The following is a 12,500-nucleotide window of genomic DNA, read 5'->3' as shown; positions in this document are numbered from 1 at the left end:
TATGTGCTTTATATACTGTAACTCACTATGGTCATGCTAATAAAGCCTCTTTGAATTGAATTGACTGAGGGAGAGAGAGGGAGAGAATGAGGGAGAGAGAGAGGGGGAGAAACTGGGGGAGAGAGAGAGGGAGAGGAGGAGAGGGAGGGAGAGAGAGGAGAGGGGAGAGAGGAGAGGGAGAGAGAGGAGAGGGAGAGAGACTGACGGCTCGTGCACACCTACAATGGCAAAAATCGCTTTTCCGCTGTGTCGCAGCGTTTTGTGGGCGTGGAAACCAGCTTCCAGCTTGGGGCTGTAGAAACGTTTTCAGGTCGAGGTACACAGGAGGGTGGGGGGAGGAAATGTGTAGGAAGAGCTGTCATTGGGTAGCTTAACGAAAGGTCCCGCCCTAGTCCCGCCCCGCGAGCGTTAAGCCGCTCAGAGACAAGCCGCCTCTAGTCTGCGACAGCGAAACGCTGGGCGGTTCCTGCGGCAGGGGGCGCGAGGTTGAAATGGACCAATCAGACGTGGAAATAGAGCAAGACAGCCTATCAAGATGCAGCGTCAAAGAGGCTTTCACAGGAGGCATGCCGCAGAGCGTTTCATGGTGTGCACGAGCCGTGAGGGAGAGAGACTGAGGGAGAGAGAATGAGGGAGAGAGAGAGGGGGAGAAACTGGGGGAGAGAGAGAGGGAGAGAGAGGAGAAGGAGGGAGAGAGAGGAGAGGAAGGGATACTGAGGGAGAGAGAGGAGAGGGAGGGAGACTGAGGGAGAGAGGAGGAGAGGGAGGGAGAGTAGTCTCTTAAAATCAGACTGTCTCATCTACATCCGGCAAATGCAGCTAAACAGTCTGTACGTTACAACCCCCAGAACATGCACAAGGAAGTTGGGAAAAAACCTTCAGACTGGAAGGAAGTTCGACGGAATCCGATCAATCACGACACGTGTGTCCACGAAAAATGCAGGCATATTGGATTCAGATTGGCCCTAATGAGCGGAAGACCCGCCTTTCTTCTTCCCATTCCGGTGGTGCATGCTTCTCCCCCACGAATTACAGACGGTATGGCGGAAGCATTTGAAAATTGCGGAAGCCAACTCGTCTGTTCTAAGAGACTAGAGGGAGAGAGACTGAGGGAGAGAGGAGAGGGAGAGGAGCAGAGGGAGGAGAGAGACTGAGGGAGAGAGGGAGGAGAGGGAGAGGAGGAGAGGGAGGGAGAGAGACTGAGGGAGAGAGGAGGAGAGGGAGAGGAGCAGAGGGAGGGAGACAGACTGAGGGAGAGAGGAGGAGAGGAGAGGAGCAGAGGAGGGAGACAGAACTGAGGGAGAGAGGAGGAGAGGTTGAGGAGGAGAGGGAGGGAGAGAGACTGAGGGAGAGAGAGGAGAGGGAGAGAGACTGGCGGAGAGAGGAGGAGAGGGAGAGGAGCAGAGGGAGGGAGGGAGACTGAGGGAGAGAGAGAGGTTGAGGAGCAGAGGGAGGGAGAGAGACTGAGGGAGAGAGACTGAGGGAGAGAGACTGACGGCCCCTGCACACCACACTGCACACTTGCATCCAGCACTTGAACAGGGCAGTCGCTTTATTTTCTCGCTCTCCCTTATCTCCCTTCTTTGCCCCTGCCTGCAAAACTCCCAGAGCAAACTTGCATTCGTCTACTCGAAATGACAAATATGGATTTATTGGATTTACTAAGCTGGTATCTCAACGCAAATCAATTAAACTTTTTGGGGTCCGGGGAACCCCCCACCCTCTGCCCAGCTTGCTTTCGCCGCGGGACACGGGAAGACAACAGCGATTGACCCTAGGCTGTGACGTCATGAAAATTGAGATGGGCGGTCAGTGAATTTGAACTGTGAATTTGAACTGTGAAAAATGGATTATATCTGGATATATCAGAGAAATTCCACTTGATCTGCAATAAGGAGAATATGAACTAATGTTGGTGAACCAGAGACTTGACACCTGCTGTTGACTTTCTGGTCTGTGTGACCCTGGTCTGTGTGACGGAAAGGAATTCCAGGCAACCAAAACATTTCATCCTAATCTGGACTCTCTACTGCCAAGGACGCAGCTCTCCTGATATTTTCGTCTGCAACTGAGCTCTCCCCCTCCCCCAAACCCCCGGCCTTGTTCAGCCCTTGCATCATCCACCCCACCCCCCCCCCCTCTCCCTCTTCCTCCGATATACATCCATCTGGCGCTGATCACAGCGAGCCACTTGCGTTGTTTGAGGAGCTAATGCAACGGTGGCGCTGCGCACGTGGCGACCCGGCTGAGGGCAGCAGATGGTCCTTTGGAATCTGTACATAATGCAACAAATGTTTATGTATAGTATAATATTGAAGTGCGCCTTTATTACTTTAAAACTAGTAATAATGTATCTCAATTCTGAAGTGTGCCGTTATTACTAATCTCAAACTAGTAATGATGTTGTAATTATCCACTACTGTCTGATGTGAACCAAAGTGCCCTTCTGGGACATACGAATAAACTTGAACTTGAACTTGAACTTGAACACCAACATGGGCGGTGAGCGATGTACTCGCTATCGCCCTGTCAAGCCCTGCCCGCTGCTACAGCGTGGTTGGCTGCCCTTCTGTATTTCCGTCTTCAATTGGTCGATTTCGAAATGGCCCCTCCTTCCCTCCCTGCTGTCTGTCGCTCGTCACCTTGCAAAGCATGCTGGGATACCTGGCGTCAGGACATCACAAACGACAAGACGAGAGGAGGGGCCAAAACCAAAATAGACCAATTGAAGACAGAAATACAGCAAAGCAGCCAACCACACTGCAGCAGCAGGACAGGACTTGACAGGGTGAGTGTGAGTACATGTGAGTTGATCATGTTTGGTGAGAAGGGGGTCTGAGGGAGAGAGAGGTTGAGGAGGAGAGGGAGAGAGAGAGAGAGAGAGAGAGACTGAGGGAGAGAGAGGGAGAGAGAGAGAGAGAGAGGGAGAGACTGAGGGAGAGAGACTGAGGGAGAGAGAGAGAGGGAGAGAGACTGAGGGAGGGAGAGGGAGAGGAGGAGAGTGAGGAGAGAGACTGAGGGAGAGAGGGAGAGGAGGAGAGGGAGGGAGAGGGAGAGAGGAGGAGAGACTGAGGGAGGAGAGGGAGAGAGAGGAGGGAGAGGAGGAGAGGAAGGGAGAGAGACTGAGGGGGGGGGAGAGAGGAGGAGAGAGAGGCAGAGAGACTGAGGGAGGGAGAGGAAGAGGAGTAGAGAGAGGAGGGAGAGAGAGGAGAGGGAGAGAGAGGGAGAGGAGGAGAGAGAGGGTGAGAGACTGAGGGAGAGAGAGAGAGAGAGGGAGAGGAGGAGAGGGAGAGAGCGACTGAAGGAGAGACTGAGGGAGAGAGAGAGGAGAGAGAGGAGGAGAGGAAGGGAGAGAGACTGAGGGAGGGAGAGCGAGGGAGAGAGAGAGGGAGAGGAGAAGAGGGAGGGAGAGGAGAGGGAGAGAGAGAGAGAGGGGGGGGAGAGACTGAGGGAGAGAGAGAGAGGGAGAGAGACTGAGGGAGGGATAGGGAGAGGAGGAGAGTGAGGAGAGAGACTGAGGGAGAGAGAGGAAAGGGATAGAGACTGAGGGAGAGAGAGAGAGAGAGAGAGAGAGAGAGAGGGAGAGAGAGGAGAGGGAGAGGGGGAGAGACTGAGGGAGAGAGAGAGGGAGAGAGACTGAGGGAGGGAGAGGGAGAGGAGGAGAGGGAGGAGAGAGACTGAGGGAGAGAGAGAGGGAGAGACTGAGGGAGGGAGAGAGAGGGAGAGGAGGAGAGAGAGGGTGAGAGACTGAGGGAGAGAGAGAGGAGGAGAGGGAGAGAGAGGGAGAGGAGGAGAGAGAGGGAGAGGAGAGAGAGGGTGAGAGACTGAGGGAGAGAGAGAGATGGAGAGGAGGAGAGGGAGAGAGAGGGGAGAGACTGGGTAAATTATCGCATTTCAATTTCTCTGCTGATACTATTAAATGGTTTAAGTCCTACTTAACAAACAGAAAACAGTGTGTTATGGTTGATGGTGTCAAGTCCCCTTTCTTGATAACCCAGTTGGTGTGCCACAAGGATCGATCCTTGGGCCATTATTATTTTCCCTGTACATCAATGACCTGCCGGACATATGCCCTGACTTCAGCGTGCAGATGTACGCTGACGACACGGTCATTTTTGTACAGGGAAAAACAACCGACCTGATCTCCTGTAAACTTACAAATGTATTAGAAAAGGTCCAACACTGGCTGCAAAACACGTGCCTGTTGCTAAATACAAAAAAAACTGTATGCATGATGTTCAGCAAACGACCAGTTGGTATCACAAAGTCCAATGTGTTTCTGGGGGGATAGGAATTGGAATTGGTCTCCCATTTCAAGTACCTCGGAGTCATTTTGGACTCGAACCTTTCCTTCAAGAAACACATAAAAAAAATGAAAAGCACAATAAATTTTAATTTAGTTAATTTTAGACAAATCCGGCCCTTCTTAACAGTTGATGCAGCTAAAACATATCTTCACTGCATGATTTTCTCTCACATTGAATACTGCTTCACAAACTGGTCGTTTGCAGGTGCCACTGTCATAAAACCTATTGAACAGCTATATTACAGAGCCATCAAGGCATTTGCTAGAAAACCTTTGTCATACCACCACTGTAACATTCTGGAACATCATCAATTCCTGAGCTTTGAAAATCTCAAGGTCTTAAAGAGTGCCTGTTTCTTCTTCAAATGCCTACATGGACTAGCTCCCCCTCCGCTACAGGAATTCATCCAAAAAATAGACTCACTGGACTTGGCACTAGATCGGACACCAGAGGTGATTGTAAGGTCCATCGCAGAATGACCACGTTTGACCAAAATGTCCTATCGGTAAAAGGCAGCCAAATATGGAATAGTCTCCCCGTCTCCATAAGGGACAGCCCCACCCTTGCCGCTTTTAAAGGTGGACTTAAAAAATGGCTGAAAACAAACCAGTCATGTGTCCACAGGTAGTATGTTTTTCTTCTCTTTTGTGTGTATTATTATTATGTATTTTTATTTTTCTAAGTGTAATTGCTGCCATGTATTTTAGAGTGTTCTGTTGCTACTCATGTTTTATGTAGTTTTAGAGTGTACTGCTGCTACCTATGTTTTATGTATGTTTTTATTATGTTCTACGTTTTACGCTCTGTTTTTTGTGTTTTATGTTTTATGGGACAACGGATGGAAATTAGCCTCGTGCTAAATCCGGCAATTTTTACACTTTTACTATGTTCCAGGTTTTACTATCTGTTTCTGTGGTTTCTGTGTTCATTAATCTTGCACTGTCCCATCCAAATAAACGAATAAAATAAAACTGAGGGAGAGAAAGAGAGAGAGGGAGAGAAGAGCGATAGAACAATGAGGGAGAGGCTGAGGGAGAGAGAGGAGAGGGACAGAGACTGAGGGAGGGAGAGAGAGAGGGAGAGGAGGAGAGGGAGTGAGAGACTGAGGGAGAGAGACTGAGGGAGAGACTGAGGGAGGGGAGAGGGAGAGAGATACTGAGGGAGAGAGAGAGGGAGACATTGTGCGAGCACCAATAGGGCAGGCAAGGCCACACAGCAGCCGAGCTGCAGGCGAGGCCACACAGCAGCAGAGCTGTGAATGTGAGCTGCAGGAATCGGTTCCTAGTTTGTTTAAATGTCACTTATCAAAGCACCTGATTTGATGCAGAACAAACAATCAAGTCAACAGCTGCTGATGTGGACAAAGCAAACTTACCTACAAGCCCAAATCACAAGCTGCTAACTTAGACAAGACATCATGAAGTCAACATGCTAAACTAAACACCAGACATCAAACATCACGATGCATCTATGTGACTTTTAGGTGAAGAAACAGTAGCCCCGTTTACATGGATTGTTTTCCTCAATCTGATTGAAATCAGTCGGATTATACGAATCTGATTTGATCTGTATACATGAACGCTAAATAAAGTGATCCACGTTCAATCTGCGTATACATGGCCCCAGCTGAAACCGATTACAGACATGTGCAAACGGTCTCTCCCACTACCTGCAGAGAAGAAGAGGTGCACTTCCGTCTACCACTTTTCCTGTTTACCTCTGGAAGAATGGATCTAGTGCTGCACGATTTGGGGGAAAGGTGCGATTAGCGATTATGGTGGACAATATTGTGATTTGCGATTGTGATATAATAAAATGGTATCTAGGGATGTGCCGGCATGAGTTTTTGACGGTATGATAACCTTGGACAAAAATACCACAGTTTCACGTAGCCTATCACAGAATAAAATACATGAAATATATTACAATTTAAAATATATTAAAACTAAATAAATAAAACAATTTGAAATAAAATTATCTTTAAAAGAACAAACATTTTGAGAGATTTGCCTGTCAATAGAAGAATAACGTTTCGGTCATCACGACCTTCATCAGATTCATCAGTAATGAATCTGATGAAGGTCGTGATGACCGAAACGTTATTCTTCTATTGACTTATTAAACTTTTATTTGCATTTGGAGACAGTGTGCGGGAGTTCCTTCTTTCTCACTGTGTCGGGTTTTGCCCTTCTCCGACGCACCTGTCGCGTAGGTGTGCGAAAGCCTTTTCCCCTCGAGACATTTGCCTGTCCCAAACATGTAAAAAAGAAACACTAGAAAAATAGAAACTGCGCTGTGTTACAGCACATAGAAGAGGGCTCAGACTGCAAAGTTAGTTACATGTCTGTCAAGTAGGCCTAATACAATAATACATCTCGTTTTTTTTTTTGTAGCGACAGATGGCCTTAAACGCCACACTCACGTGACGCTTCTTGAGAGAGAGACGAGGTAACGTGCATCTGCAGACTTTATCGAGGGACCATGAAGGCATCATGTGACAGACTAGTTAGCGTTAGAAGCCTGGAGGTGCTGCTGCAAACAGCTGTGACAGTGTTTTCTCTGCTATCAACCTTGTTAATCTCGCTATATTCTTCATCACAGCGGGTCATTACCCACTGTGCACTTAATCGTGCACTAGTTCTGCATAAGCACATGCAGCTCTCTCCTTATTTTACTGACGTTCTCGCTAATCACATGGCTGTTTACATGCGTTTCTGAACGGCTAGCTAGTTATTAGCATAGCTAACTGTTAGCGATAATGGATGTTCTCTCCCTCTCTCTCGGTAAGATGTTATGTTTGTGAACCTTGCTGCGCATAACAATACTTATTTGCGGGAGTGCATGGGAGAAGTCTCCCGCTACGCTAGTGTTGATGCCCAGTGTGATGGCAGAGAAACATGTGTTTGCTGCGTCGCGTGTAACGTTAGTTTAGAGGAGGCACACACTCAAAAAGACATGAACAAATAATAATAATCGCACACTTTTGCAGTTATGTAATCGCACGTGCTGTCATTTGCGGCTCTACGGTCTCAGCAGTTAATCATCCTCCAGAGATATTTGGCCAGGAGAAGAAGAAGAATGTACCGCTCTCAGGGTTTCTATTAAGAAGTTTGTCTCAACCACCGTCCAGTTCTTCTGCACTAGAGAGCGCATGCGCAGAATGAATAATCCACTCTATCAACCGAACATGCACACAATATTCCACTATTATTCGGAAAATGACAATATTCTGAATTTGAGAAGGGTCATGTAAACAGCATATTCCAGTTGCATTTTCCGAATTTGCCCTTTCTCCGAATTTAGCATTTTCCGATTAAGACATCTGGGTTATTCCAGTATTATTCGGGTTTTTGGAGGATTCTTTGATCATGTATACAGCGCATTCAGAATATGCGTCTCAATCAGGGTTTTTACCGCAGTTTGCGACGCATGTTGCCTGTTTGTGGTCAAATGATGTGTGCTAGAAAGTGCTAGAACAGGTGATATAATCATAATAATCCATCATCTCTGGCATGCAAAAAGAAAAGCTGACATTTCTGATCGGGAGGAGATGAGAAACATCGATTTAAAAAGAGAGAGTAGCCTATAGTGCCCAGTGCCCACGGAAGTCCACAATGCTTGCAAGCCTGTGAGGTAATAACGTAGGCTGCTAGCCTACTTTTTATGAAAGACTTGGATGCGCGACACCAAACTTTTCAGCAGCAAGCTCCTGAAATGGACCAAGTGATGCTCGTAAGAATAGTGCTGCTCTGTTTATTCTCAACAGAAAAACTCTGTGGCTCCGCCTACCTGCATCTCTCTCTCTCCCCCCCCTCCCTCACGTGTCGGGGAGGGCGAGCTACGGCTGCATGTAAACGGGAATATTAGTGGATTATTCATTTAGTCGGAATATTGTCATTTTCCGAATATGGGCAAAAAGCGGAATATTGTGTCAGTCTTCCCCAGGGCAGCTGTGGCTACATCACCCGTAGCTTACCACCACTGGTACGAATGGTGTGAATGAATAATGATTCCTGTGAAGCGCTTTGGGTGTCTAGAAAAGCGCTATATAAATCCAATCATTATTATTATTAATATTGTGTGCATGTAAACGTAGTCAGTGTTGTAGCCAGCAGGCAAGTGTGGCTGCCTGCCTCAGGCACAAAGAGAAGCAGCTTCTGCTTCCAGAAGACACTACCCACAACAACCAGCAGAGGGTGACAAAAGGAATACAAAACAGATCTGGCTCCAGATAGCATGTCAAACACAAGAAATGTGATAGGAAACAGCTTTAGCTATGAGGCAGTCAAAATAGTGGTCGCACCGTCGTCAATCACTGTGGGTGATTTATTTTACAAGTGGCAACTAGTCATATCTGACTAGTTTTAAATGTATTTCTCCCCACAAAAGTTTGATAGCCTATGTTTCCTAAATAAACGTTTTGAATCCATTTATTTCTCTATAGTCCATTCTTTATAGCCTCTATAGTCATAGTCGATCTTATTTATTCCAGTGTTGTCATTAAGAGGCCGATTTCGCAGCAAGAATATTTAATTGGTCGGCATGTCGTTCTCGGTAAAGGACGCTTTCGTTATTGAAACAGACAACATGCATGCATGCTCCTACTGTAGCCTATCTATCTGCATTTGCAGAAACTCATGAACCCATATCTTCTGGACATTGCCTTGATGAAAAAACAACGTAGCGTTAGCTAAAAGTAATAAGTGCGACAACTTGAATCTCCAGCAATATGCTAGTAGGCACCTTAATCTCTCAGTCCCACTCCACACCTGGCACCTGCGCGGCAGCTCTCCTGCACTGGTTCTCGGCTCCCATGTGGCTTTGTGGTAAGCATTTTGATTAATCTTCTCATCATACGAACCAAGCACGAGCCATTGATTGATTGATTGATTGATTGATTCGCCCGAGTAGGTAAAAAGGCTTTTTACCTCCGCTAAATTGACAGCCTACGTTGGGTCGCTTTCGCTTTTGACGGCGGCAGGCACGCTTCTGGTTCTTTCCTGCCGTCTTGCTTGCCTGAAGTAGGCTCCTTGTTGCATGATCTCGATAAAAAAAATGGCATTTCAAGTCATATCTGACTAGTTTTCAATGTATTTCTCCCCACAAAAGTTAGGCTTTTTCTGACATGGGAGCAAGCAAGCAACGCAGCAGCATCCCTCCTGATGCACTGGACCTGGCTGCCTGCAACTGCAGTCAAGCCAGCCCTCACCTCGGAAAGCACGGTCATTCTAGCCCCCACTTAACAAATCAAGCCGTTTTTGCAGCACTTGAGGAAACCGTGAGTTTGCTCGTTGATATAAGCGATTGCCCGAACGATTCATTAATTAATAAACTAGCGAACGTGAAGTGAGTCACGAAGAGCCACACCTGCCCACTACGGATATGCGGATAATGACCTGCCACTGTTAAAGGATGGGTTTTCCGTGGGGAATATGAATATATATTAAATCTCACGCCCCTAAGGTTTTCGAATCCGTTGAAATTTTTGAAATTGGAGGTTTACTCACAGAGATATCAACCGAAATCCACTCTGTGTGTGGGGGGGGGGGGGGGGTGGTGGGGGGGAGGTGCGGGTGCGGGGACTCGAAATACTACATTTCCCACAATGCACTGGGCTCGCGTGGCCTTCGTTTTTATGCCCACCCCTCAGGCATTTGGCTGATATCAAACTCCAGTAGGTGGCGGTAATGCACATATATGTTTGCCAACCGCCATAAAACTCAAAGAAGAAGAAGAAGAAGGCTTCGACAATAAAATATACAAAGAAGAAGAAATAAATCGAAAATAAAATTGCCTCCAAATTGCACCAAATGTAAACGGTAGTATATATGTCGGGAGATGTCTTCATAAAAATTTTTTCATGCATTTTAAGGCATTTTCGTAGGAGTTACGCGCATCTGATGTTGTAACTATTTTCTGTAAAAATGTGTAAAAACGGGTACATTGCTCAGCGTTGATTTCGTTACTTCAATCCACCTACTACTAGATGTAAAATTTGACGAGCTTTCCAATGCCGCCAGTCCCGTGTCGATTAGTGCTTCCGTTCCCGAGATAATGGTCTCTTTGCAAGGAACTATGGGAAGCTAATATTAGCTACAGCAGGCTAGGCGGTTGAAAAGATGGCTGCGTTTTTGTTTTTGTCAAGGCCTCTGAAGGGGCGTGGAGGACCTCTAGAGGCGGGACCATGGCCAACAACAGTTGTAGTTCATAGGTGCACGACTTCCGCAAGGCGGGGATTGTCGCTCTGACGTGTTTTGCGTCAGAGCGACATGGAAATAATGTGATAGATGCTTGATAGGCATGGCAGTGAATATCCAATTTCAAAAATTTCAACGGATTCGAAAACCTTAGGGGCGTGAGATTTAATATATATTCATATTCCCCACGGAAAACCCATCCTTTAAACATGAGCCACGATTGCGTGGAAGCGGATCTTATACCGGTGGTCGAGGTAGATAAGATACGGAGTCGCGGGAGTGCGCGTAGGCCGGCTAATTGTTGTTTAACATGCAGGCCAACCGGCTAGGTGCAGGTTATAATACGGATTCCACTGCATGTTAAGAAGTGGCTTACAGTATGTGTGTGTGTGTGTGCTCTGCTTCTGCTCAGACTGACTCCTATAATCAAGTTGTGGAGGCAGGGTAGGTAGCGCTGTCTGTTAGTCACCATGTGACCCCATGTCACTTTTGTGACCGATACACCCCACACACACACACACACACACACACACACACACACACACACACACACACACACACACACACACACACACACACACACACACACACACACACACACACCTCAACCCACGCACACAGACTCGGCATAACACCACCTACTGGCAAACACAGAAAGTGGTTTAGCTCTAGAACTATTTGTCGGATCAACTTCAAACTTTGTGAGGGCGCTTAAAGGATAATTTCGTTTTTTTCCCAACCTGGACCCTATTTTCCACACTGTATGTGTCTAAGGGACTTATCGTGACATCATTTTTTCAGATTGGTTGAGTACTCACCAAGCTAGCCTTGTTTACAGCTCGAGCATTATCATCAAACAACTACCAGTGTAACCCAGTCGGGCAATTGCGCACCGTCATTCCACGGTTCATTCTCAGTAAAAAGAAAAAACTGACAGCTTGAATTTCAGGTCGCAATTTTTTCTCTCTGTAGTGATCTGAACTGGGACGTTTGAATGCAAGTAAATAAACAAACAGATAAATAAATAAATAAATAATTAGGCCAGCATTTATTTTTCAAAACGTGTAGCGACATCTGGCCACTGAAAGGGAATGGTGTCTATATGGGACTTGGCTTTTAATTGAAGTTTTATGGTATTAACAGACTGACAGTTCATTTCTTCAATTTCATCATAACACATTTTGTCAGCCATCTTGTTTCAGAATAGGATTTGAATGAATAGATGTCACACATGAGCTTTCTATTTCAATAGAAACTGCATCAAACTAAATACACACTTACACTTCCCCAGGCCTGGTTTCAACCACCGCACTGCATCATGGTCCACACTGTGGGGGAGGGGGGTAAATAAAGTTAGACAGCATCATCTCTTTGATCATGAACAAATAACCTTCATAACCTTCCATAGGAGAGATTTTCCAGACACCATCACTAATATCCTCCATTCAACATCAAACAATATTTCGCAGCTTCTAGCAGCTCTGTTCACACTGACTTCATGAATCAGAGTCAATGTTCATGTTGGTGCAGACCTGAGTCACATGACCAGACTGAGTCTGTACGCTAACACGAGTCACTCCACTCCTGTCAATAATGGCTGTAACCATAGTAACGTTTACTGCAGACCAATATGGCGGCTTCCTGTGCTTTTAGTTTCCTGGACACTAGTAGCACCAGTAATCAGAGGCCTCACTTCTCTATCAGATTTTAATAAACCTCCACTGACAGACAGCTGCATGGTTTCTCTTCTCCCACCTCATGAACTTTAGACTTTAAAGAAAAACTACATTTGGCCTCAAGACACAGAACTGGAGGAGCAGCTGCAGCAGGGCCGGCACCAGGATAAAATGACTGAGGGGGCGGTTATAACTGGGGAGGGGGCAGATTTTTTTTCTTTTTTTCGGTTTTTGTTTCGATTTAAAAAAAAAAATGTATACGATATTTTTATATCGAAAAACATAGGTTATATACCTGCTATGCCTATTTCTGGACTTTT

The 12,500-nt window shown here is 46.4% G+C and overlaps 2 protein-coding genes across 2 annotated transcripts in view; both read right to left on the bottom strand.

Moving 5' to 3' along the window:
* Positions 1-12,500, bottom strand: part of LOC310791530 (NLR family CARD domain-containing protein 3-like) — a gene marked incomplete at its 3' end in the record, with an annotated part of 336,543 nt that overhangs the window by 180,974 nt on the left and 143,069 nt on the right. The window lies entirely within an intron of this gene.
* LOC310791115 (NACHT, LRR and PYD domains-containing protein 3-like) overlaps positions 1-12,500 on the bottom strand; it is a gene marked incomplete at both ends in the record, with an annotated part of 59,539 nt that overhangs the window by 2,307 nt on the left and 44,732 nt on the right. The window contains 1 exon segment of the mRNA XM_083652816.1: positions 11,786-11,832. Coding sequence (XP_083508942.1) covers positions 11,786-11,832 — 47 coding nt within the window.

Source organism: Poromitra crassiceps, assembly GCF_964638095.1.
Source record: "Poromitra crassiceps genome assembly, chromosome: 16".
Lineage (NCBI taxonomy): Eukaryota > Metazoa > Chordata > Actinopteri > Beryciformes > Melamphaidae > Poromitra > Poromitra crassiceps.
Note: the sequence above shows the minus strand (reverse complement) of the source record. Positions and strands in the feature narration are given on the sequence as shown.